Source organism: Suillus bovinus (genome assembly GCF_016758785.1).
Source record: "Suillus bovinus strain UH-Sbo-P2 chromosome Unknown EDB93scaffold_30, whole genome shotgun sequence".
In the NCBI taxonomy this organism is placed as follows: domain Eukaryota; kingdom Fungi; phylum Basidiomycota; class Agaricomycetes; order Boletales; family Suillaceae; genus Suillus; species Suillus bovinus.
In genome coordinates, this window is record NW_024542086.1 from 154,651 (window position 1) to 177,095 (window position 22,445).

Here is a 22,445-nt window from a genome sequence, read left to right on the forward strand (position 1 = left end):
CAGGCCGGCTTTCACACAACCCCATGTTCCTGAGGAACTCAGGCTGTCATTTGTTCCATATTGCAAGAGGATACGTACAACTGAATACAGAGAAACCAAGACATGACAGTAGATAGTGTACGATAAGATAGGGCATAGAGTGAGATGGACATAAAGTTTCGTTAAAAGTAAAACTCGTAGGCAAGCATGAGTGGGACGTCGCGGAGGTACATCCAAGAGGTGAAAACAGCAAGATGAACAAAAAACAGACTGGAACATGTAACGAAAAGCAGTGAAGAAAAACCGTGTTTCTGAGGAGATATCAAGACGTTAGTCATGATTCGCCAGAAAGAGCGCGAAATCTAACAATATGACCATACCAGGTGAGTACTAGTGACATAAATATTGAATCCGATCCTACCATGAATAACATGCGTTACTTGCGAGAAGTCTTCCGGACCCTCTGCTTCGAAGCTGCTGCCCTCGTAGTCCTCTTCGCAGAGGTTGCTCCCCGCCTAATCTTTGATGAAGTTGATCTTCCTGTGGCAGTCTGAGCCACCACGTGTCAAAGATTAGAACTCATGTTAATATTAGGAATCGTATAAATACCTTCTTAGCTGTGCCCGGTGCAGTAGCGGCCTTTCTTCCGACCGTCCTGCGAGTAGAGGAACCAGTCGCCCTAGCCTTCTTTGCAGTGGAGTGATATTTCTTTTCAGCAGTCCTTGACTTCGGCAGTGTGGCGGGCACGGTGGTAGCCGCTGGCTTCGCGGCACGAGCCGTCTTCTTCGCCGCGGTTTTAGTAGCTACCTTGATTGGGATGACGTGACTTTCTTTGGCAGCAGTGGAGCGTTTTGAAGCTGGCTGTGCGTTCTTCCCAATGAGTGGCTAGTTAAAGTCAAGTGGCAAGAAAGAGACAAGTGAGGCGCACCTCTTTAGCTGCCTCAGTGTGCCTCCGAGGTGCAAGTTTAACTTTTCCAGAAGGACCTATAGAGAATCGCTTAAAAATATTAAAGGCTCCGTGATAAAGGGAGACTCGCCTTTTGGCAGGACAAATGTCCCTTTATCGGCACCATGATGGATCGCTCGGTTAAGCTGGCTAGACGCTAGAGGATTTATTTCGAGATGATACTTTGAGTCGACGAACTACAGAACGTCAGACGTAACTATGCGGGAGGCTATAATAGCGGTCGTGTGCTTACTTTCTTAATCGCTGGGCGGGATACGCCGTGACGGGTTCCATCGGGTGTCGTGGTGATACATTCCTATGGACAGGGGTTATTTTTCGCACAACTCGGATAAGCGCACACCATCTAAGATAGATCATGCGCAGTATTTAGAATGACGGTGACCCACGGTAATCATGTCAATCCAAGGGGGATGAGTCGTATAATGATGCGACTTTGAAACTGTTGCTTCCCGAGCAGATTTAGCACCAGGCCCAGGCTCGGCGGCCTTTGTTGAGAACTTCTTCGTAGCGACGCACATTGCTACAAGTGGCAAGTGGAAAATGAAACTGTGACCTAGTACGCTAACAAGCCAAGATGGGGGAAAGAATGGGTTGAAGAGGAGGGAGATCCGGAATGAAGGTATGACGTACGTCACGTGATACCCAATGCGCACGGACGAGGTGCACTAACCTGGTCCAGACACGCCCATGGAATAAATTCGCCCCGTCGCAAAAGCATTATTGCACGTATCCCATGAAATGTGGACTTGGTAGAGTGGCCCGAGTCACCTACAATCAAAGACTGATTGATTGATAATGCGCAGTCGGGCGAAAATTATACTTGGTGCATAGACTCCGAAATCATTGGGGCAAACTTCAAGTTGAAGTCGACAACGTTTGGAGATAGTATACGCTGCGCATCCAACTCGGGCGGCAATTCTCATCATGAATGCGGCCAAGCAATGGCCCAGCATGACCTACTAGCCAAACCTAACTAACTAGTCGTGCATACATGATATCGAAGCATGCGTTCAAGTTATAGCTAGGTTGCAAACGTGAGAATGCGAGATTTGTAATTATAACAAGCGACTGATGGGCCAGCAGCTTAGCGTAAGTATACATAGACACGTCAACTTGCAAGCGCCTTTCTTGCAGCTCTTTTCCATCTCAATTTATCACCTGGTAGTCATTAGTAACTGTCAGTCTTGGTCACCATGACCATCTCAGACTACCTGGTCACAGACGACCTCACCGTTCTTCTCGGCTTCATCGGGGTATCTGTATTCCTCCTCCAGAACCTCTACAAACCACAGCCTCTCGTCCATCCAATTCTCCTAGGTCGGCAAAGTGATGCAGGGCGTGTGAGGCATCCAGGCGAGAGCACTGTTTACCGCAACTATGGGACAGGGCTCATGGGCAGGGTTCGTGGTACTTGAACACTTTGCGCTAGACATCCGTTGAATATCTGATAGTTCCCTGTCCGACCCGACAAAGACGTGAATATTGTGACTGACTTCGTGAAACCTGAATTTGATGCACCGCGTACTCTATGGTCTACGAAAGTGCGTTTGACTGCTTTTTCACAAATAGTTCATAAAGAACTCATCGTATTCAGATCACAAATGCTCAGCTGAAAGCGCGGGTTTCAGCTTTCGGTTCGGGGATTGCTACGCTTGTCCCAGAGGATTCAACTGTTTTGATACTGCTTAATGATTCCATTGGTACGTTTCATCTCGTTCAGTGCATTTTGAGAATAGTTCAAATCGGTGTGCATTCTAGAATTCATTATCACTGACCTCGCACTCTCGGAGCAGTCCATTGCTTCCATTACTCTGAGCTCCCCCAAGCTACTCAAGCGAGTCCTTGAGATGCACCCGCCTAATGCCATCATCACAGACAATACTTTTCTGACGCATGTTGTTAAGGCCGCTCAGGATGCACACGAGTTCAATCACAGGCTTATTGTGGTTGACTGGTTGCCGCAACCTTCGGAGCTCGACATACGCCCCTGGAATGTTATTGAATCTTATGGCAAGGTTTCTCAAGCCCCCAAAAACGCTCCTCGTATGTTTCTGCAGTTCTATGTACCCGTTGTCCTGATTACTGTTCAGAGTCCGGTAGTGCATACACCGTCTCATTCTTCGAGACTCCGTCGGGGGGTATGCGATGTGTGCAGCTTTCGCACGAGAATTTCACCTCCGGAGTGACAGCAATCAGGGCACTCTTCCCCGCTACCATCAATATTTCTACTCTAGACACCATCGTCTCTGGTCATTCTTTGAGCACACCATACGGACGTGCTATTGCCTACGCAGCTCTTTTCGAAGGCGCGAGTTTTGCCACTCTACCGTCGACAAGCGTCTTCCGTGATAGTGGTACGTTTGAGCTCGAGTCTACGCATCTCACAAAACCTGAGGGTATATGCACAGATGCACCGGCTCTAGATGTAGCTGACGTTCTCTCTGCGACCAAGTTCCCGATACCTTCACCTACAGTCCTCTTCCTCAAACCCGAACACGTCCAATCGATTGCATCTTCGGTGATAAGCCGTGCGAAGAAGTCTCTCTTCTTCCCTTTGGCATGGCGGCACAAATTTGCTAGCCTTACAGAAGGATTTGTTGCCAAGGACAGTCTATGGGATCGTACCGTCTTCAGTAGTGCACGGGAAGATGTACTTGGGAAAATGGCTGACACAGTGAAGGCGGTTGTGACCAGTGGCGGTATGTTTTGTTCCATTCTTGACGAGAGTAGATATTTATCCAATTATAGGACCTTTACCGTCTGACACGCTTGTGCCTGCTCGCTTGGCGCTCTCCATTGCATTGATCAATACATATACGCATGGCTCTGCTGCTGGTCCTCTCTTTGCCACACATGCATTTGATCTGCAGATGCTCCCTTCTTCATCTCCGACTGCCGAACCTGCACATGTTGGGGCTCCAAGTGTCAATGTCGAGGCAAAACTCGCCGGTGTAAAAGACGACGTAGTTGAACAGGGTGGGGACCCCATTGGCGAACTTTTGGTTCGAGGACCGTCGGTGGGCAACATGCTGTCGGCTGATGGAGAGGCTGGGGAGAAAAATGCTTGGGTAAATACAGAAGAAATAGCACGCGCGATGACGAATGGTGCGTTCAAAGTTCTTGGCTCTTTGTGAAATTATTGTTGTAGAATTATCTGGTTGCTTGTCTTGATGTTTATACAGTGCTGTTGTGCAATCCCACCAATATGGCCCCATCTAGAGTTCTTGGCAAATGGATACTAGGTGTCATATCACGATTTACAGAGGATGCCTGCTCAGTCATACATCTTCTTGACACTCCACTGACGCCCTCATCAGATGAAGATGGTGGAAATCATGAACTGACTAGTCGTTCTGATGAACTCCGTGATGTCATGATGCACACCCGGCTCCAACGTGTCACCCGCAAGCGTGGACCCACACCATTCTCGGTGTCTTTATAGAGGGGCTGATCAGATTTAAAGTTTACATTCCCCACAGCAGTGGTGATGTCATCTACTGATCATTCTCCAACTGGATCTATACGTCATGCATTCGGTCAGACTATATAAAGCACGACAAAGCTGCAGAGACCAATTCAATTTATCATACCTGATTATTCATTATGGTAAATTATTGCGATGGGTGTAGTATCAAGTCTAATATCGTTTGTTTTACAGGGCTCCATATTCTCAGCTATTGGCCGTGGAATCAACGCCATCATATTTGGCATTGCAGATGTCTTGATGATCATCGTTGGGGCTATCACGACTGTATGTCTATCCCTCTGTTACTCCGTAATTTGCATCACTGACCATCGCCATTCTGCAGGTTATTGTCACAATATTCGACGTTATCACCGATATTCTGTGTTGTAGATGCTGTGGCTCCCGTCGCTCAAGCAGACGCACAGGTCGAAGTTTAAGGCGTAGAGGAAACTATTAGTGGGACGCTATATGCTACCAAGGCTACTTGCCATTCACGTTTACGAGCCTTGGACTGGGTTGCTATTCTTAATCTACCCATCTATTCTAATTCCCATACTGTGTTGACGAGTTTCGTGGTCAGCCTATATTTACAAGCAGTTGACCATATCATATATCAAGTTCGCTAGCACTGTCTTTGAAGTCTGGGGTGGACATTTCAATCACGAGGATTCTGAAGATACAACTGGTTCTTTCCATCAGCGCTTGTAAGTTATACGAGGAAGACCAAAGTGTGGGCAAATTGATATAAGTAAAAACGCCTGTCGAACGGGCTTGCCGCAAGAACCGACCTAGGGTCTCTTCAGTCGTGAAGCCCGTCTGCCTCGATTCCATGTGTGCGTAATGGGAGTCAGACCGCGCCTCCATCCGATATGCATAATATATTAGAATCCAACGCAAAGCATGCAGCTGCGAAAAGATTTCAAAGCGAGTCAAAGGTAAAACAACTGAAACTTTAAATTGAAGGGCCGCTACTGGCTCACTGCTTGCCTCGTGTTCAAACCCTTGCCCAGTTGTATTCAATCAATATCTTGCGTGCAAGCGCTGGCAGATGTATGTGTTTGGTGACCAACGTAGCTTGAGCTGCGGGGTGCCATGAGGTCAGTTTGGGAACTATGGCAAGTGCTCAATGGACTTGAAGATAGATTTTCTTCTCATAATTTAGCGAGCATTCCTGTCACCTGTTACTCAAATGCAGTGAAATTCCCCCGGGAACAACTGAATTCAGTGGCCAACTATATATGCACTATGAGAGTTGTGCCATGACGGAACCCGAACGAGTCCGAGTCCGTGTGCCAGTGCGTGTCATCGAGTCGGGAGGTAGATTCTACGATTCGTGCCACACTCGTGTCGTTGCTAGGATGTTCTTTGGTGATTAAAAGTAGTACAGGACAAAAGAACAAGGAACAAGAACTCTGTCATGGGCCACCGGGTCACAACTTGTGGTCCCAGCACCAGGCAGGTTTCTTCTGACTAGCTTAGCATCTTCTGCGAGTTTCGCTACTCTAACCACGTATGTCGCGCGAAGTGAAGCAACATGGAGAGCCCAGTGTATTTCGGAGTGCAGTGTTAGCTGCAAACAATGCTGAAAATGACGCACGACACGCATAGAAAAGCCGATGCATTCTACAAAAGTCCACGAGACTAATATGATCCGTGTCGAATACGAAAGCTTTTGGGCTTGAAAGTGGGGGCGTAGCCACTGCCATGGTATGTCGTTCGAGTGAAGGAGTGGAGTGTAGTAAACAACTATCAATTCACATCCAACATATAATTCACAGTCATGTTATGCTTCGAAATCTACCATGGGCATTTCTTCATCTAAAGCAGCCCGTAAGCTACCTAAGGAAAAACCGTCATGGGCAGGTTCTCGTACTCCATTGAAACAAGACGGCGCTCAAGACATACGACGTCCAAGACCACTGGCATTTGAAAATAAGACTGATGGTGCGTATGCCAGAGCTGTTCGCGTCCGAGTCACTGTTCAAACGTTGTGCTAGCGGTCGAGAGCGATGCCAAAGACCCCCAATTCATGTCCAAGCTAAGCCAGCTAGGCCCCGTACGCGTCGACCACCACATGCGGTCTGTCCGAACAGTACGTCACCCGTCCAGTACCGAGTACCGCACTTACCAGGTATTGGATTCCTCACAGGCAGAATCCGTTCAGCAGATGCATCGTTCTCGCCTTCAGTCTGAAGTGGAGGCTTTGCCGTTACATTCTACCCGAAACCGCTTACTGGCCTCATCGCTGAGCGAATTACTCGAGTCCCGGAAAACAGTCAAGTCTCAAGCAGAACTTCAGGCCCTAGCAGAGCAGTACCATATCGATGTTACCAAGCTGGACGAGCTCGCAAAGTTTGTCAACACACCCTCCATCGACGAGAGCACCATAGTAAGGAGCACGAATCAAGAAGGGGAAGAAACTCTGACGATGATGGTGAGTCTGTCAGTGTCCTACTAGGAGTACGAGTGAAATTGTGATATTCAGGCTCGTTGGGTCGATCCAAAATTCAAAATGTGACGGAGGTTGATGAACTTTTGATTATTCCTCTGCCACACTTCCTGTGATAATACAGATCCTATACGCTTACAAAAATAGAGATATGGAAATGACGGAGAAAATTAATGCAGATGTCGGATATTAGAAGAAAACGTGCTGGGCATTAGCCTGCGTTGACTCGGTGGGGCAGTATGGACATTTGACACGTCTGAAACCATCATGAGTCAAGTGGACCAGAACCCGAGGGGCATGAAGACGTACCCGTTGGACTTGCATAGTTTTTGCAGACTTTCCTTCGTTATGACGTGCCCGCATGTCATCATCATTGGGGGGTTCTGCTCAGTGGATTGTTCCTTGGATACCGGGCAAGCAAAAATAGAATGATAACGGTGCTCCGGTGCGAGCTGAATTTCGATCTGGAGATGTAATGAGATTAAATTGGATTCAACAAAGGAAAAGTACTGACAGGCAGCTCGTCGGTCTGACTCCATTCACTCTTACGCTCTTTCATCACCGTCCGAGCTTTCTCAATTCTGGCCAGGGCGCCTCCACCACCAATATCACCTATGACTCTCAACGGTACTTGTCGACTCATGCCAAGATTCGTGCAGTATTCCTTGGCGAAAAGTGGCTCGAGGTCTGTGTGCACCGAGTCTGAGGCCAGGTCTGCATACGGAGACCGCTGAAGGCGTTCCTTCGGGAGATACAAAACGGAAGTCATGAGTCTTTGAAACTCTGTTGCGTGCTCTGGATAGAAACTGCGCAATGTAGCATTTGCGTACGATATGGCAGGGCCAGCATCTAGTGGTTCTGCCAAGAGGAGGCGGATGAATTGAGAGCGGTGCAGATAAAACTCTAGCGGCGACGATCGTTTCCGGAGAAATTCGCGGTGCTTCAGCGACCACCTAAAAAGCAGTACACATGAGAAAGGGTTATATCGGAACCATGAAACGTGGCGCACTCTAATGCAGGCCCTATATCATGTCTCTTTAATGCCAAAACTATGCGGTGCAAGTCCTGGAACTTGGTTCGTTGCTCAGGTTCGATCACCAACTTGCACTCCTGGAAACGATGTTAGTCAAGTCTCACACCCTAACATTTGCTCACTTGAATAAATGTCTCTGCTGTCGAAAACTGCCCAGTGCGCAGAAAATGCAAAGCAATAGTTCTTTCAAGAGCCGCTTGCGCATCCTTCGACGTAAATAGAGGTTCATATGTCGGAAGGGGTTGAGTGAATTTCTGTGTCGTGTGAGCTCATGTTCGCCGATGCGGAGGTTTAGCAGACCTTGTCCAGGGCCTTCCCAAGTCTTGCAATCCCGTTATAGATCTCCTTCTGCCTCTCGTCTATTTCCTTCTTCTTTGCTTCGATAGTTTGTGCTAGAAGGACATAGGTATCCTCTGTAACGTTCCCTGCATTGATGCGATCCTTTACATCTCGGAGAGACTGAAGAAGAGAATCCAAAGAGTTATCGATAGATGGCGTTTTCCCTTTGGCTCTCTCTGTGAGCCTTTCGAGCTTGGACAATTCTTTGAGTGGCCCGTCCATAAGTATGGTGGCGCTGTGTAGCCTGGGTAAGCAGACTGCCGAGACGCTGATTTACAAAAATGGTAATTTAATAATTAGTCACAGAAATATTGTACCTTCGTCACGCGCTGGCCCTGTCACGCCCATAATGCCTCGATTTCTCGTCGGTGATGAACTGGGCAACATAAAATCGGTGGGGTACAACCCAGCCTTGCATGAAGAACCAAAAACAGCCTTGAAAACTCTCTATCATGGTGCTGTCACTGGTAGAACTAAAGGCATCCAAAAGCTCGCGCTGAACGCAGGGGAGAAGCCGTTGGTGCGTTCAGACAGCCCCTCGCATCAGTAAAGCATCTAATGCTGAGGGAAAGCTATCAGCTGCCCATGCTAATGGAGCGGTTTCAATTTTTTCTTTTAATGAAGATGATCAACTTGAGTTACTTCAAGAATGGAAGGAAACTCGAATCAAAAGCGATCAGTCTTTTATCGGTCTTGCTGCGTCGGGCAGGTGAGCTCTTGCAGTTCAGTTATTTACTCCATGATTCTAAAACGGCGAAGCTCTGTATTCTCCTGTACTACCAACGGCGCTCTGCTAATGTCGACTTTGAAGGACGATAATAGTGGTGTTAGCCATAAACTTGCTGCCTTACCGTCTCGACTATGTGACTGGCATCTCTCACCTGACAATCAAACATTTGCGTACGGAGGCGACGAAGTAGAAGTATCTCTCTGGGATACAGAGCGTGCTTTTGCCCCTGCGTCTGAAAGTTCAGCAAAAGGCGCACCAGTTAATGGTAGCAAAAAACGGAAACAAAGCGATGCACTCTTTCCTGGAGAAGTTTGGCGCGCCAAAAATGTCCCAAACGATTTTCTTGGACTACGGCAGCCCGTCCACAATACATGTTTAACCTTCCTATCGCCTTCAACGTCTGCGAGCCAACAGCACATTCTTGCAGGCACCCGTCTCGGTGACATGCGTCGTTACGATACTCGTGCTGGGCGGCGACCTGTCGCTGTGTTTAAAGGAATAGGTAAGGTCGGTGGTGTAAGAACAGTAGAGAAGGGATCCTCAGAACAGTCAGTGTTTCTTTGATCTAGACTCCGGTTTGCTTTACTGACCACTCACGATCAGTGAGGCCTTCATCTCAGACTATGGCTCAAATGTGTACGCGGTTGATTTACGGAATGGAAGTATCTCATATGGGTACAAAGGTCGGCCGTGCTGATCATATATCTCCTTCTCGTTGATTGATTTTTGGTAATCAGGCCTATCAGGCACTGCCATCTCACTGACTGCATCCACAACTCACTTAGCTTCAGCATCGATAGATCGATATATACGCATACATAGCGTTGTCCAACTTCCTGATAAAGTTGGGCAACACCTTGACAAGAAGGGCACGGTTTTGGAGCGCATTTTCATGACGACGATACCGACGGCTGTTGTTTGGGACCAAGAGCAAGATACTCTTCCGGTGAATGAGGATGAACAGGAAGGAGAGGATGTATGGGAAAGTATGAAAAATGTTACAGAGGGCGATGAAAAGGCTTGAGTGGGCTGCTTGTTTTTCACAGTCACGTTTTATTCGAGATATTATTGCCGCATATTATTCTGCATTTTTAAGGCTTTACTTCTTTTTCGTCGATAACCAAGGTCCGTTGAAAGATGAACCCACATTTTTCATCACACCTTGTATAGCAGGCGATCTAAGGTACAAGTTTGAATTAATACCCTTAAGAAATCTGTGGAGCCCAGTAGGCCCAATCGGTTGCTCACTCATCATATCTCCAAGCACATGAGCTCCCGGCGTCCGTATGAACGTACCCCAAAGCCCCATCGTCACCTGATCTACACAGTCGGAACCAATTTGGCGCCAGGGTCTTTGTGCGAGGTGCGCCAAGTCGGCAATGCACCGTGAGAGGCTTATCAACGAGTTCTTCCACAGGGGAAACCCGATTGTTGATATGTGCTGTTCGAAGTGCACGTCGTCATCCGTGTCATTCAGCTGCATGGCATATGACTCCATGCGCGTGTCCCACGACATAACATTGCCACGAGATAGTTCAACGGCGTCGAAGATGAACGGGTGCATCCTGTTTAAGACTGCTTAGTATACATCACAAGTACCAAGAACAGAAATAGGCTGATTTGTCGTAACCTTCAAAATCCATAACACTACACTTCAATCCTTGCCTCACGACGGAGTGATCTTGCTTCTGCCAAAGAGCATGATAGAGTGCTGAGAAATTTGAGAGGTAGGAATCACTATACGACATGATGACGGGTGAAGGCCTCAAGAGTCAATACTATTGTGAGGCTGCACGTGACTTAGATCTCTAAGTATTTACTTGTATTGAATTGTGAGGCTGCTGACTAAGTCAGTGATTGTTAGTCTCCGACTTCATGTTATATGATCATTATGGAGGACCACACCCTCACACAGATAAAATCTGTAGTGGATAGCCTGCAGTCTCCTATAACTGACCTTCACATTCTTTTATCGCTACTTTGTCGGCCTTTGGACTACATAGGCCTTCTTCCACCGCAATATCGCAGGTTCAATCTCGAGCCACTCCAAGGATCGCGAGTCCTTGATATCGTAAAAGTCTTTCCTCAGCTTCAAAGAGTGTTAATTGAACAAGTATTACCTACGTGGTCGACAGTCCTTGCTGAAGAAGGTCGTCTGCCCCTCGCTGATCAATATTTTTGCCCCGATGCATTTTCTTTTGCACTATCTGCTGCAGGGGATGTGGTGCTCATTGCTTACTCCACATTGCTCTCTTCAGTGCTCACAGAGGAATCTATTAGATTGTTAGCCAAGTTGTCGACTCAGTATCCTATTGACAGACTTCATACCGCTGCTTTCGCTGGCAGCGATTTATCAGCCAGGAATTCGGTCAAATGGGATGACTGTCTCAGAAACGTTTTCGCAGTCCCATTAAAAGCTGCCAATGCAGTTGGCACGCGAGTCTTACCCCCAGAACTTGAACTCGCAACCTACTTCAACGGCCTCAGCAGCGGCACGGAGCGTTTAATATCCACTCTTTCTCGTTCCCCATCGCAGGGTGTGTTTATTCATTTTATATCTGATTTACGTATAACGTATGTTCAGATAGGATAATGTCTGTCACACAGCTTCTGATGAAACTCGTGAATGTCGGCGTGTTCCCATCATTATCGTTTTTACCACTCTCCCAACCGTCCTTCTTTCGTTCCACACTAGTCACAATCCGCGCGAAGTTCAGACAGGACGGTGATCACAGCTACTCCAAGTTCTGGACAAACGCACTCGTTTATCTCCCATCCACGGTTGCCCAACAGACCATATTCGCGTCATTGTGTTCTTCTCTGGTGCAGTTACCTAGTAACTTAAGCGTTACCGCACAAGATAGAGGCGTTGTTGTGCAAGAATCTCTATTGCTTCGTGCCATGTTTGGAACTCTCCAGCCAGAATCAGACGTGTGGAATGCGATATTAGGCGTTGTGTTATCACGCGATTGGAAAGAGAGCCACGCCAGGATTTTCGTCAGCTGGGCAGCCGGTACAAAGACTGGTCCAATGAACCATGAAGGTTGGTAGTCTAATCAGATTCTTGTGGATGCATGCCGACCGTGATGCTCCAGCCCTCCGGGCATTATTGTCACGCACTTTGGAAATCTGGTGCGCTCCAGAGCACGTCAAGCATTCACTGTTGTCGCGACATCATTGTGGGTTTATCTTGTTGCAAAGTCGAATTTGGTTACTAATCACACCACATGGATTAGATGTTACATCACTGCTACTTCTCATTGTATCGTACTTCCCTCGTCAATCAGAATATGTGGTATCAACTGCGCTTTCGCCTAGCTTCATCACAGCAGTTGGTCAATATCTCAGTCATCTAGATCATAACATTCGCCGATGTGGGATGCTTGCAGCTGAAGTGGTTGCAACGCGTGCAGGCAAGAACTTGGATTTCGGAGACTGGGATGGAGATGCCGACGGGAAGCCTTGGACAAGAGATCTAAGAGCACTTTGTTCGGCTAGAGACATTGATTTTGACCCTTATGCAGAGGATGGATTGGCGCCAGCCATGGGACAGAGCACTCCAACAGAAGAGATTATCACTACTGGTGTCCTAGAAGGTACTAAAATATCAGCGTCGAGGCTCACAAAGGCTAGTGTCGCGTCCGGCTACGACTCGGACGACTCACTTACCGGCTACGCATCGCCAACTTCCTCCCGTTCCGCGTCACCCACGCCCTCTGAGCTCGACGAAATGGAGAAAGATCCTACTTTACGTGTTGGAGTCAAGAAAATTCCACGACCCGTGTACCTTGCACAGCTAGGCGAGATGGTACGGAACGCGAGAGCGAAGCCCGGCGAAGAGAGTCAAGAAGCCGACAAAATCGAGATGGCACTTAACGTTGCAGAAGAGCTGATCAGGAAGAAGAGGGAGTATGGAACTGAACTCGGTGGGTTCGGCATGACATCACATGCATACTTCAACAACTGATCGCTGTGCAGAGGAGAACGCTGCTAATTTGGTCTATGGATTTATTTCGCTGAACGATAACTTCGAGATTGATGGCTTCGAGAACAAGCGTCAGCGTGCCATCAATGCTCTGGTAGCCTGCTGCCCTCGAATATCTGCTGCGTAAGTTTCATTGAAAGCCAATGTTGACAGATACGTACAATGAAATTCCCCACAGGTGCATCATCGAAGAATTCTTCAGCAATCAGTATTCTACAGAGCAACGCTTTGTCATACTCAACGCCCTTGTGCTTGGAGCACGAGAACTGGCGTCTCTCCCTGTCCATTCTGCAAGCTTGCAGCCTCTTAACAGTCAGCGTACCGCATTTCCTAGCAAAGCTTTGCCTCCTGCCCTTCATCAGAAATATCTCACTGCCGATGATCAAGCCAACGGAGCTGTTCAAGGGTTGCTTGAAGGTGTCACGCGGGCAGCAATTGACAGAGGCAAGGAAGCTACCGCCGACAAAATTCCGGAATTTGCACGAGAACGCCAGTTGCGCATAAGGAAATCTCCTAAAGTCGCTGAAGTGTCGCCTGCAGAAAGGCCAAGTCGAGCTCTCTTACCAGGCCATATTTCACAACCCCGTCGAACTGCATTCATAAACGTCGCAGCCGAATACTTCATTATGCCGTTTATTAACCGTTTCTGGGCATTTCTTCGCAACGAGCAGACACGCGAGGAGAGAACAGCGCACCGTGATGCTCTGTATCGGTATCACGGTGCTGGCACGGGTCTTGTCCTCAACGCTGTTGTTCTGTCACAATTCATGGGCTCTCTGGCGTTGTTGGTGCATGCAGCACAGAACGCTCCGCAATGGTTGTTTATCATTGCACCAGGTGCATTGGAGCTCGCTGTTGCCTTGGGAACTCGACCAATCTCAAGGGCTATCAGCGGTGACACAGACTCGACTGGACCGACTGGCGAAGCCCGGGGCAAGGAAGCTTCGGTGCTCACAGCTGCTCTTGAACTTTCCTTAATTGTCCTGGATGGTTGTCTCGAGCTCGATGGGGGACGCTCGCTCGGTCTTGAGTACACCACACTACTGTTAGGTGCCGGAGAGTGGGCTGGGAGGATTTTTGAGCTACTTGAGAAAGGCACTCTGGTAGAAGGTGGCGGGGGAGGGCATGAGGTCCGACTGCGCAGGGCTGCAGCAGGGGTACTTCTGAAGGTCGATGAATTGACCTCAAAATGGCGAAGGTCAATGGTGGATGTCTGATAGTGGATGAATACGAGACATTGGTCTCTGAAAATTTCTTGTTGGTGCGTCGTCGCCTACAAATGGAGTCAAGTACAGTAGATTCAGGGCACAAATGTTGCAGATTTGTGCTACTTTGAATATAATGCCAGTAATTGGCAGAGATGGCTTTAACCGAAAGCCAAGCATCACCCAGAGCTTTCACAACCTCAGGCCTCATCGGCTGTGAACAGTTTAGTCACATGATAAAGCAGTAAGAGTTGTGTTGAGCTCACGCAAAAGGGCTCTTCTCAAGATCCAAACGGTTCTGAAAATGATCACTTTGTATGTATTGAGCCAATTTTCACACTTATTAACAGTCAGTGGAGTTGGATGGAAAGCACTGTATTTGGAACGATATGAATGAAGTACGTTTTCTTTGATGTTGGACCAGCTTACTTATTTATCGACGACCACGAAATGCCAGCCGTCAGTGTTTGACGAAACAGAAATCACGATGTCGAAAGATGAGCATAGAGATGTGCACAACATCAATGAAATGCTCTTCATATGTCCCCATCTTCTTTCCGAGTCTGTCAGTCAAGCTTATCGCTAATTCCCTACAGGCAAATCACACATTCCAAGCAGCAGAAGCGCGCGCGGACCCCACACGATGCCCATTCGTCCTCACCCGCGCCTTCTATGCCGGTTCTCAGCGATGTGGACGGGCGATAATCTTGGTACGTGGGAGCATATGGCTGTGGGATTAAGATGGTGCTTACGAATGGGGTCGGGGGGATGCCTTTTGCTGCGTGTAAGTTCTTTCTCTTCCTCTCCTCATCCCCCTTATTTCTAATCATCCACTTGCTCACAGCCGATGTCGGCGGCTTTTTCGGAAACCCCGAACCAGAAATGTTAGTGCGCTGGTACGTAGTGGGCGCATTCTCCGCTTCTTCCGCGCACACGCGCATATCGACATGAAGCGCCAAGAACCTTACCTTCTTGAGGAGCCTTACAAGAGTTTAGTGAGGGATATTTGAGGTTGAGGTGATTGATGCTTCCCGTGTGGTATACTGCGTTTAGGGACACGAGTGAGAGTGGGGTTCCCATCTTCTGATATGTTTTTTTTCCTCGTTTGGACGATGTGGAGTGATGTATGTGTGAATGCGCAGGCCTCAATTTGTGATGTTCCCCGAGGACGAAGCTAGGTTTGGGATTGACGACCAGTATTATGGTGGGTCGTCGGGGTTACTTGTTAAACCTGTGACAGAGAAGGGGGTGAAGGAGGTTTATGTGTATATCGCCGAGGATCAGGTTCGTTCCTTTCATTTTTCTACGCATCCTGACACTTGTAAATTCAACCAACTAGGCCTACTACAACTTCGCAAAATTTTGACAAGTGAATTGAGAGGACGGCCTCCAACTTAGACATTCAAGTTGTAGAAAGCCTGTAGTACATCTCGCGCTCTGCCTACAATGTACTGCAGGTATGGCCTTGAATTCAGTAGCTGGGAGTTTGGCATGCATTTGCCTACCTGGCATAGCATCGTATTGTTATCGTAAGCCCTGCAATTAGGGTGCCATGGCGGTCTACGTAAGGAGTATTTCTAAAGCAAAACAGTCTGAGTCAGCCTGAGTTCGAGGATACTCGTAAATCACAACAATGTAAACAGATGGCGCTCGAGCAAGTAAGACTAAGGAAGAACACTTACTCTTGCATTGGCCAATCCTTCAATGTCCATGTAATCGAGTATCTAGCATCATCGTCACCAACCTTGCGATAGTCATCATGTGATGTTCTGCATATCAGCCAGAGCAAGGAAGTGAAGACAGTAGTCACATAGTATGAATAATAGTAAACTTCAGTATGCCTTGACTTCAAATGAATAGGAAGACCTACCCCTCAGGTACAAGCATGAACGATTTATTTGTATGAAAGCGTGGAGGTTTCAGGGCATCCGAGCCAGATGGTGGTTTGTTGGCCTGAATCTCAAGTTCGGTAGTTGTACGCACTGGCGAGCTATTTTCAGAAAGAGCATGCTCAATAGACCATTCCCCTGTCTGCTTCATATCAAAGCGCAGTACCCATATACGCCCTTTGGGAAATGAGTTGTTTATATCAGCATGAGGAGCAAGCAAAATCATGGACCACATACCCTGTGCAACAAATTCTGCTTCCAATTTCTTTGCAATACGCAAACGTTTCTGGAACATCCTAAAGACGAAGTGAACAAAGAACTTGTTTTCATTGTGGCCTGCCCAATCCACTTCATGGACTTGAATATCATCTTGTGGACAACCCAATATGCCTCTCAAAGACGTATCCTTGGCTAATAGTATACAACAAGTTAAATGACGCTCTCCCAGGACATTATATACCTGCACTCACCATTAATATCCCCCAAATGCAGTAGCATAAACGAATCATTGTCGTTCACTGCCATGCATGCAAGACGCAAGTCGGAAGAGCAAGCATGTGAGAATTTGGGGATGAATCTAACGAACTCTAAAAGGGCTTCTCGCCCGTTATTTATAATCGCCCAATAAAGTGCAGTGAGGTTCTCGATATTGCATTTTTGAAGCAGCTTGGAGAATTTTACTCCTGGGAGAGTAGCAGCACAGGATTTGATCATTGAGGCGACAGGGAGATCAGAAGAGGAGACAATTTCATAGACACAAGATAAAACTGAAGCTTGGTGGCGTTTTTGCTTGAATTGTAGGAGTGAAAATACTGATTGTTTAGACTGGATGGGATGTTTTGATATGGACGCATCATATGAGGGAGGTGGTTCAGAGACACCGGGCACGCTGTCATGGAAGACTATGGTGGCCATGGTGGTGGAGAAAATAAAATAGGGGCGATATACTTAACATGGGTTATTATGTACATAAATATGCTGTATCCAGTCCAGATCGTGTGAATTTCAGGTCTCTCATCCCGACGAACCCGTTCGCTGGTGACTCAGACAATGCTCGTAACCACTTTATTGAGGCGTTCAGCAGCTTCAACTCCTTCAACTTTGGGGAGAACCTTCTCAAACTCATGCGCGCGCCGCTCAGATGCATTGTTCGTAGTAGGTGAATCTTCCATTTAGAACTGAAAAGTTATTAAATGCGGACAGCACCGCGACACGGAGTACAACAATCCGAAGGTATGTGTTCCTAGTTAACGGCCTCTATAGTTTACTAAAAATCCAATCCTTCTCGGAGTAGATACCCTTCGTATTCACAGCGGATAACATGAAAAGGGCTGAAGAGATCATCTCTAGATATCCTCCACAATATAAGAAGGCTGCGGTCATTCCTCTCCTTGACATCGGGCAACGGCAGAACAAGGGGTGGACGAGCATTAGTGTTATGAACTATGTTGCAAAGCTGCTCGAGATGCAACCAATGCGGGTGTACGAGGTCGCGACCTTCTATACCATGTTCAACCGGTGCGTCAACCACGCGGCACTCATTAGAGGTCTGTTCTACTGACTACTGTATTGGCTTAGTGAACCGATTGGGGAGAATTTCGTGCAAGTCTGTACCACCACACCGTGCATGCTGAGGGGTTCCACGGAGATTTTGAACACAGTTTGCAGTCAACTGGGTGGAATAACTCCAGGAGCCACGACAGGTGATGGTAAATTCACAGTTGTTGAAGTTGAATGTCAAGGTGCTTGCAGTAATGCACCTATGATGGTCGTGAATGATGATTTCTACGTTCGTCGCTTTCTCACTCCTCGCAAGATGTGAGCTGAACCCAGTCCAGGAGGATCTGACCCCGGCAACCACAAAGAAAGTCTTAGAGTCTTTCGCAAAGGGCCAAAAACCTAGACCGGGACCACAAAGTGGGCGAAAGACGAGCGAAAACTCTGCTGGACTCACCTCGCTCACATCGAAAGTAAGTTTTCCTCGTACGAGCAACATTATGTCATTGATCATTCGTTACTAGCCATATGGACCAGGAGAGTTTTGTACACCCGAGTTTAGCTAGATATTCCTAGAACTGTCTTTGATGGTAATGATTTAAAACACGAAAAAGTGTGAAATCCCATGCTACTGCCTAAGATGTTTAGTCGTCGCCCTCGCCGTCGTCATAACCATGTCCGCCGTGTCCACCTTCCGGAAGTCTTTCGATCATAAACCTGCCCAAAAAGTGGTAATTGGAACATGAGATCAAGACACGAGACTTACTCAATTTCCTCTCTCAAGTCAGTCACAGTAAGTGTCTGTATGCAAAGTTAATAATAATAAGTGCGGCGTTGCACCGAAACGCACCAAGAGGCAGGTCGTGCGAGTCATATCCTAATGCCGTTTTCAGCAACATAATCATTTGTCCGCGTAGAACACTTACCAAAAGGCATCTCGATCTCATCTGCGATACCCTCGATGCCCATCAATGTAAAAGCAACTACAGTGACGATGGGAATCGTGCTCCAGCCGAGGTCATTGATGAGGGTCAATGGCAGGGCAAACAGGTATAAGGTTACACATTGCTTTAGATGAATTCCGTCTAGAGCAACTATTAGTAATAGTTGAATATGACAATCAAGATTGAACTCACAAGGCGCGGGTATAGGGGTATTCGCCACCCTCTCCATCGAAGTCATTTGATCGACCATTGACTGCACCCTGAGCAAGGATAAGATGGTTTTCAGTGGACTAACACATCTGACTTACAACCCACTCATGGCATTCATACCTGAGTATCGTCACGAAATTAGGCGCGAAGACTAAGAATCGTGTCTGGGTATCTTACCTGCCGGACCAACTGTTTCAAGCAAACCTTCCCGCTTAAACCTGAAGATGGCACTAGACAGCTCATGAGCGATACTGTTATTACTGGTCAGTTGCAGTGCGGTGCATTAAGTTTTACTACCAACAGGAGGGGAAATGGCATCGTCATTCGATCAGCGTAGGGGTGGAACTCAACAGTTTGATGAGAGTTCGAAAGCAGCGGAGTAGTTGAAGTCGACGCGGCGGTATGTCCAACAAGTAGTTTCTTGCTACGCTTCCGACGAATCCTCTTGGTGGCATCAGTGTTGTTGTGTATACTATCCGAAGTTGTCGAGGCAGCGTCGTAGGAAGTAGGAGAGGATTTGCCTTGAGCCGTGGTGTAACCAAGGTCGTGAATTCGCGTGAAAGATGCGGGAAGAATGCCGGTATAATCATCGTAATCAGGCCCATCTTCATTGCGAAGGTAGTGCTTGACAGCAAACACGAAAGCGACGCAAAATTGCAGAACTTCTATCTTCTGATGCTTGAGTTGAGCGGTGGTGAGCGCAGATGTCGGTGTTTTTCCGAGAACGTGGGCGGGGTGATCTTCGGCGGGAGGTAGCGAGACATGAATCCATATCATGCGAGACAAATTGCGGACCTAAAGAAGACTCAATGAAGCTGAATACAGGCTATTATTGGAGCCCCTACGTTAGACGTGATGGACGAAAAACACTTTCGACCCTCCCAGAAACGGTCGTATGAAGTGCTAAGCCAAGATTAAATACTATTCTTGGTAACTTCATGTTTTACGCACCTATTTCTGTAGAGAGCTATGAGCTGGTCAATGTCCTGGACTACGTATATAACTTACCTAAATACGAGAATCAAACCAACCTAGGGATTGTGACATGTCAGCATACACATGGGTTGGCGATAATCGCTGTTGCTTACCACCACAGACAACAGTGGGACGACCGAATTTGTCAAGACCACTCTCTTCCCTTTGGACCACGCATAGGCAACCAATGCGGCAAATATGGTGACAGTCAAGACTGGACCAATTATACGACCGATGATCTATATCGCGAGCATTTTAGTCACTACGTTTTGTCCTGCGAACAACACATACGCTGCCTTTTAAGCGCAATACATCAGGGAGCCATGAGTACTGCACGACGTCAGTCAAAGAGTGGAGGAGCGAAAATTTCAAATAACCTTGCGCAGGTACTTCCTTTTGATCCTTGGGGACTATAATTGGTTAGAAAAAGACGGACAAACATCTTGGAGTCTTACCTTGACTCGAAAGGTCGCCAAGGTGAACTTCGAACTCTGGCGCGACTCCATGCTGTCTATTAGCAGACAATGGAAACCTTGTGACAGACACGTTCAAGTCCCTCTTCCTTAAAGTTGTACACTCGTTAAACGGCGTGCCACAGAGTGGGTGTGCTAGTTATGTATGCGAAAACAGTTTGCCCACGCGCCGGGTGATTACCGTATTAAGGGACGTCGATATTACTTATCACATTTACCTTCCTTGCCAATAGAAGGTCAACGGCTTGTGGGTGGTCAAATGGGCGTTAGACCTTGCTAAATTGACGACCAAAGTTACTTAAAAGGCTACATGCAACAAGTCGTCTAGTAGAGCACGTAGTGGTATACTCAGCTTATGCCTGACTCTGAGCCAACTCTGGGAGGAACGTCGATGATAGATGGATTGTCCAGTTCAGGATGACATGCTCATACTATTTACTTAGTTACTATTGCCCACAAGCTGTCCGAAGGTACTACAACAGGAGTGTGATATTAATGTGCTGATGAGATGTTTGCGAGTTATGCTATGGTGTCTGGGTGATCGTAAAAACAGTGACGAATAAAACAAACAAAAGCTGCTGGTGCGTTACAAAGCGGTAACAGGTGACAGATCCAGTGTATGATCTTCTGAATGCGTATACGCAGCGGGATACAGGGGAATGGGTTTAACGAGAGGTATCGCAAGTGTTTCCTCCGTATGTGCGCACGGGTCAGGAAGAAATCGAGGGTATGTCGGCTGAGCGTGCAGAAATCCTTGCGAAAATAAGTCCTGAGAATACGAGGAAGAAGTATTGTAGGCATAAGAGTAGGATAGCCTCCGAGTATGTTGCCGGTTCTCGCTCTCCGGGTGAAAGTCGCCCATGAAGTTCATGTTGAAGGAACGCTCGCTACGATTATCCAAGAGTAACGGCAAGTGTTCTGCAGTATGCGCATGGGGTGCATACGAGTCTGACTCCAGAGGTTCGCCAGTTGTATGGGCATTGATCGGCCAGTTCCAGCCTCCGTCGACATTCTCCGGAACGACCCATCGTTTTTCGAGACGCATAATCTGCGGAGGTTGCAAAGGAGTGTGAAGGAGTTGGTCTACTGGAGTCAATGGATAGCTGCAGGGAAAGTCCATCATAGTAAGACTAGAACCATCGTGAGTGACAACCTGATGCGCAACCTGACATGCGGTAGAGCAATGAACTTCGGAAGAGTAGACGATGGTGGGCCCTTCCGATTGCTGGTTCAATGGGGCCAGCTTCTCACCGAGTTGTTTCAAGGACAAGGAGAACTCAGAGCCGGTGCTGACTGATTCTTCTTCTGTTGGAATCCCCATTGGTAAAACCGGTCTGACCTGAGAAACCATCGAGGAGTTGGATACCTTCTCTTGTTCACCAAACGAGGAATGTCGTCTGTTGTCGGCGTGATAGTATGTGAGATAGGATCCGTTGGCAGAATTAGCAGACGTGGCACCCGACTTTTGTTCTTCATCCCGGACGATGCCACTGAAGGGTGAAACCTGACAAGATAACAAAGACAGAGGCAGGAAAGGATCTGTTTGAATTCCTCCAGAGGAAGGTGCTGATTCTTCTCGATCAGAATGCTCCTGAGTTAGCTGCGAGCTCTCCAAGAACAACGCGCGCTCTACGAAGTACAATTCAGTGGGAAAGCATGCCGATATTGAGACAACAGACTGGTTGAATCGTTCTTGTACTTTTTCTTCAGTCTTTGAAGATGACTTGATACTTGCTTTCGAGTACGATTCTTGCCAGTTTTCTCTAGAATGTACGACTGAATGAGTTGACACCGACCGAACGACTTGACGAGGCGGGATGACGCTGCAGTGTCATCTTGATCTTCTTTTAATATACGTACGTATCTGAGTCGCCGCTTGCCCATTGGCGGGTAGATGGCGATGGCTTGAATATACTCTCAGCTACGATTCTACAGGAATGTCAACTTCGGCGACGGATGCGCTCCCTACCTTCCATGAATGCAGCGTGCACATCCTCACTCCAGATATCATCGTACCTGGATTGCTTGAGTTGGACGTTCGACAATGGCGTCTTGATACGAAGGGCGGGTGAGACAACAGGTACCTCCCATGACTCCGGCAGGAGTGATAGTGGTGCAACTTCCTCCTTGATAGATTCCATTGATTGTTTCGGTTGAATTCCAGCTTTTAGGTAGCGCAGGAGGGCGGCGTGCACAAAATCGGTATTACAGGAAGGCGCACAAGAAGGGGACCAAGAATTGAGTTGGCAGTTGGCTTGAAAGTTGAAATACCTTCGAGTACGCGACAATATTAATCGAATTGAA

At 47.5% G+C, this 22,445-nt stretch overlaps 12 protein-coding genes across 12 annotated transcripts; 7 read left to right on the plus strand and 5 right to left on the minus strand.

Moving 5' to 3' along the window:
* Nucleotides 1-236: 236 nt before the first annotated feature.
* On the minus strand, nt 237-1,587 carry EDB93DRAFT_455353 (uncharacterized protein). Its single transcript, XM_041456434.1, has 7 exons — nt 1,333-1,587; nt 1,179-1,241; nt 1,017-1,122; nt 908-963; nt 589-864; nt 401-529; nt 237-341 (listed from the first exon to the last, which is right to left on the minus strand). Exons 1-6 carry the CDS (start codon nt 1,462-1,464, stop codon nt 416-418), a joined length of 747 nt encoding a protein of 248 aa, XP_041307408.1. The 5' UTR covers nt 1,465-1,587; the 3' UTR covers nt 237-341; nt 401-415.
* A 426-nt stretch (nt 1,588-2,013) lies between these two features.
* EDB93DRAFT_1147985 (uncharacterized protein) lies at nt 2,014-4,366 on the plus strand. Its single transcript, XM_041449547.1, has 7 exons — nt 2,014-2,346; nt 2,398-2,487; nt 2,541-2,646; nt 2,705-2,989; nt 3,037-3,300; nt 3,355-3,645; nt 3,695-4,366. The coding sequence occupies exons 1-7, from the start codon at nt 2,140-2,142 to the stop codon at nt 4,078-4,080; spliced, it is 1,629 nt and encodes a 542-aa protein (XP_041307409.1). The 5' UTR covers nt 2,014-2,139; the 3' UTR covers nt 4,081-4,366.
* Nucleotides 4,367-4,535: 169 nt separating this feature from the next.
* EDB93DRAFT_1147988 (uncharacterized protein) lies at nt 4,536-5,233 on the plus strand. The gene is made up of 2 exons (XM_041449548.1): nt 4,536-4,697; nt 4,756-5,233. Exons 1-2 carry the CDS (start codon nt 4,566-4,568, stop codon nt 4,867-4,869), a joined length of 246 nt encoding a protein of 81 aa, XP_041307410.1. The 5' UTR covers nt 4,536-4,565; the 3' UTR covers nt 4,870-5,233.
* A 981-nt stretch (nt 5,234-6,214) lies between these two features.
* EDB93DRAFT_1250693 (uncharacterized protein) lies at nt 6,215-6,930 on the plus strand (the record flags this gene model as incomplete). Its single annotated transcript, XM_041453048.1, has 3 exons — nt 6,215-6,356; nt 6,410-6,846; nt 6,898-6,930. 3 exons carry the CDS (start codon nt 6,215-6,217, stop codon nt 6,928-6,930), a joined length of 612 nt encoding a protein of 203 aa, XP_041307411.1.
* Nucleotides 6,927-8,496, minus strand: EDB93DRAFT_455452 (CTLH/CRA C-terminal to lish motif domain-containing protein). Its single transcript, XM_041456435.1, has 6 exons — nt 8,195-8,496; nt 8,017-8,148; nt 7,871-7,971; nt 7,376-7,814; nt 7,171-7,325; nt 6,927-7,117 (listed from the first exon to the last, which is right to left on the minus strand). Exons 1-6 carry the CDS (start codon nt 8,453-8,455, stop codon nt 7,051-7,053), a joined length of 1,155 nt encoding a protein of 384 aa, XP_041307412.1. The 5' UTR covers nt 8,456-8,496; the 3' UTR covers nt 6,927-7,050.
* A 72-nt stretch (nt 8,497-8,568) lies between these two features.
* EDB93DRAFT_455466 (uncharacterized protein) lies at nt 8,569-10,025 on the plus strand. Its single transcript, XM_041456436.1, has 5 exons — nt 8,569-8,753; nt 8,806-8,942; nt 8,993-9,511; nt 9,567-9,646; nt 9,701-10,025. Exons 1-5 carry the CDS (start codon nt 8,583-8,585, stop codon nt 9,985-9,987), a joined length of 1,194 nt encoding a protein of 397 aa, XP_041307413.1. The 5' UTR covers nt 8,569-8,582; the 3' UTR covers nt 9,988-10,025.
* Nucleotides 10,026-10,854: 829 nt separating this feature from the next.
* On the plus strand, nt 10,855-14,165 carry EDB93DRAFT_1085779 (telomere length regulation protein-domain-containing protein; the record flags this gene model as incomplete). The annotated part of the gene is made up of 6 exons (XM_041445935.1): nt 10,855-11,500; nt 11,548-12,006; nt 12,059-12,142; nt 12,200-12,889; nt 12,942-13,071; nt 13,127-14,165. 6 exons carry the CDS (start codon nt 10,855-10,857, stop codon nt 14,163-14,165), a joined length of 3,048 nt encoding a protein of 1,015 aa, XP_041307414.1.
* A 1,139-nt stretch (nt 14,166-15,304) lies between these two features.
* On the plus strand, nt 15,305-15,858 carry EDB93DRAFT_1148003 (uncharacterized protein). The gene is made up of 2 exons (XM_041449549.1): nt 15,305-15,437; nt 15,493-15,858. Exons 1-2 carry the CDS (start codon nt 15,309-15,311, stop codon nt 15,517-15,519), a joined length of 156 nt encoding a protein of 51 aa, XP_041307415.1. The 5' UTR covers nt 15,305-15,308; the 3' UTR covers nt 15,520-15,858.
* Nucleotides 15,402-16,955, minus strand: EDB93DRAFT_1148010 (uncharacterized protein). The gene is made up of 5 exons (XM_041449550.1): nt 16,513-16,955; nt 16,280-16,453; nt 16,024-16,219; nt 15,836-15,922; nt 15,402-15,730 (listed from the first exon to the last, which is right to left on the minus strand). Exons 1-5 carry the CDS (start codon nt 16,754-16,756, stop codon nt 15,655-15,657), a joined length of 777 nt encoding a protein of 258 aa, XP_041307416.1. The 5' UTR covers nt 16,757-16,955; the 3' UTR covers nt 15,402-15,654.
* A 98-nt stretch (nt 16,956-17,053) lies between these two features.
* Nucleotides 17,054-18,257, plus strand: EDB93DRAFT_455613 (NdufV2, NADH dehydrogenase 24 kd subunit). Its single transcript, XM_041456437.1, has 6 exons — nt 17,054-17,197; nt 17,246-17,275; nt 17,337-17,560; nt 17,621-17,831; nt 17,881-18,012; nt 18,064-18,257. The coding sequence occupies exons 1-6, from the start codon at nt 17,093-17,095 to the stop codon at nt 18,103-18,105; spliced, it is 744 nt and encodes a 247-aa protein (XP_041307417.1). The 5' UTR covers nt 17,054-17,092; the 3' UTR covers nt 18,106-18,257.
* EDB93DRAFT_455621 (Bestrophin, RFP-TM, chloride channel-domain-containing protein) lies at nt 18,164-20,407 on the minus strand. The gene is made up of 15 exons (XM_041456438.1): nt 20,124-20,407; nt 20,046-20,078; nt 19,960-19,998; nt 19,782-19,907; nt 19,702-19,724; nt 19,645-19,650; nt 19,539-19,596; nt 18,995-19,488; nt 18,871-18,944; nt 18,792-18,813; nt 18,676-18,743; nt 18,466-18,624; nt 18,390-18,416; nt 18,306-18,340; nt 18,164-18,256 (listed from the first exon to the last, which is right to left on the minus strand). Exons 1-14 carry the CDS (start codon nt 20,172-20,174, stop codon nt 18,324-18,326), a joined length of 1,197 nt encoding a protein of 398 aa, XP_041307418.1. The 5' UTR covers nt 20,175-20,407; the 3' UTR covers nt 18,164-18,256; nt 18,306-18,323.
* Nucleotides 20,408-20,460: 53 nt separating this feature from the next.
* Nucleotides 20,461-22,389, minus strand: EDB93DRAFT_1148021 (uncharacterized protein). The gene is made up of 2 exons (XM_041449551.1): nt 21,821-22,389; nt 20,461-21,770 (listed from the first exon to the last, which is right to left on the minus strand). Exons 1-2 carry the CDS (start codon nt 22,023-22,025, stop codon nt 20,728-20,730), a joined length of 1,248 nt encoding a protein of 415 aa, XP_041307419.1. The 5' UTR covers nt 22,026-22,389; the 3' UTR covers nt 20,461-20,727.
* Nucleotides 22,390-22,445: the final 56 nt, after the last annotated feature.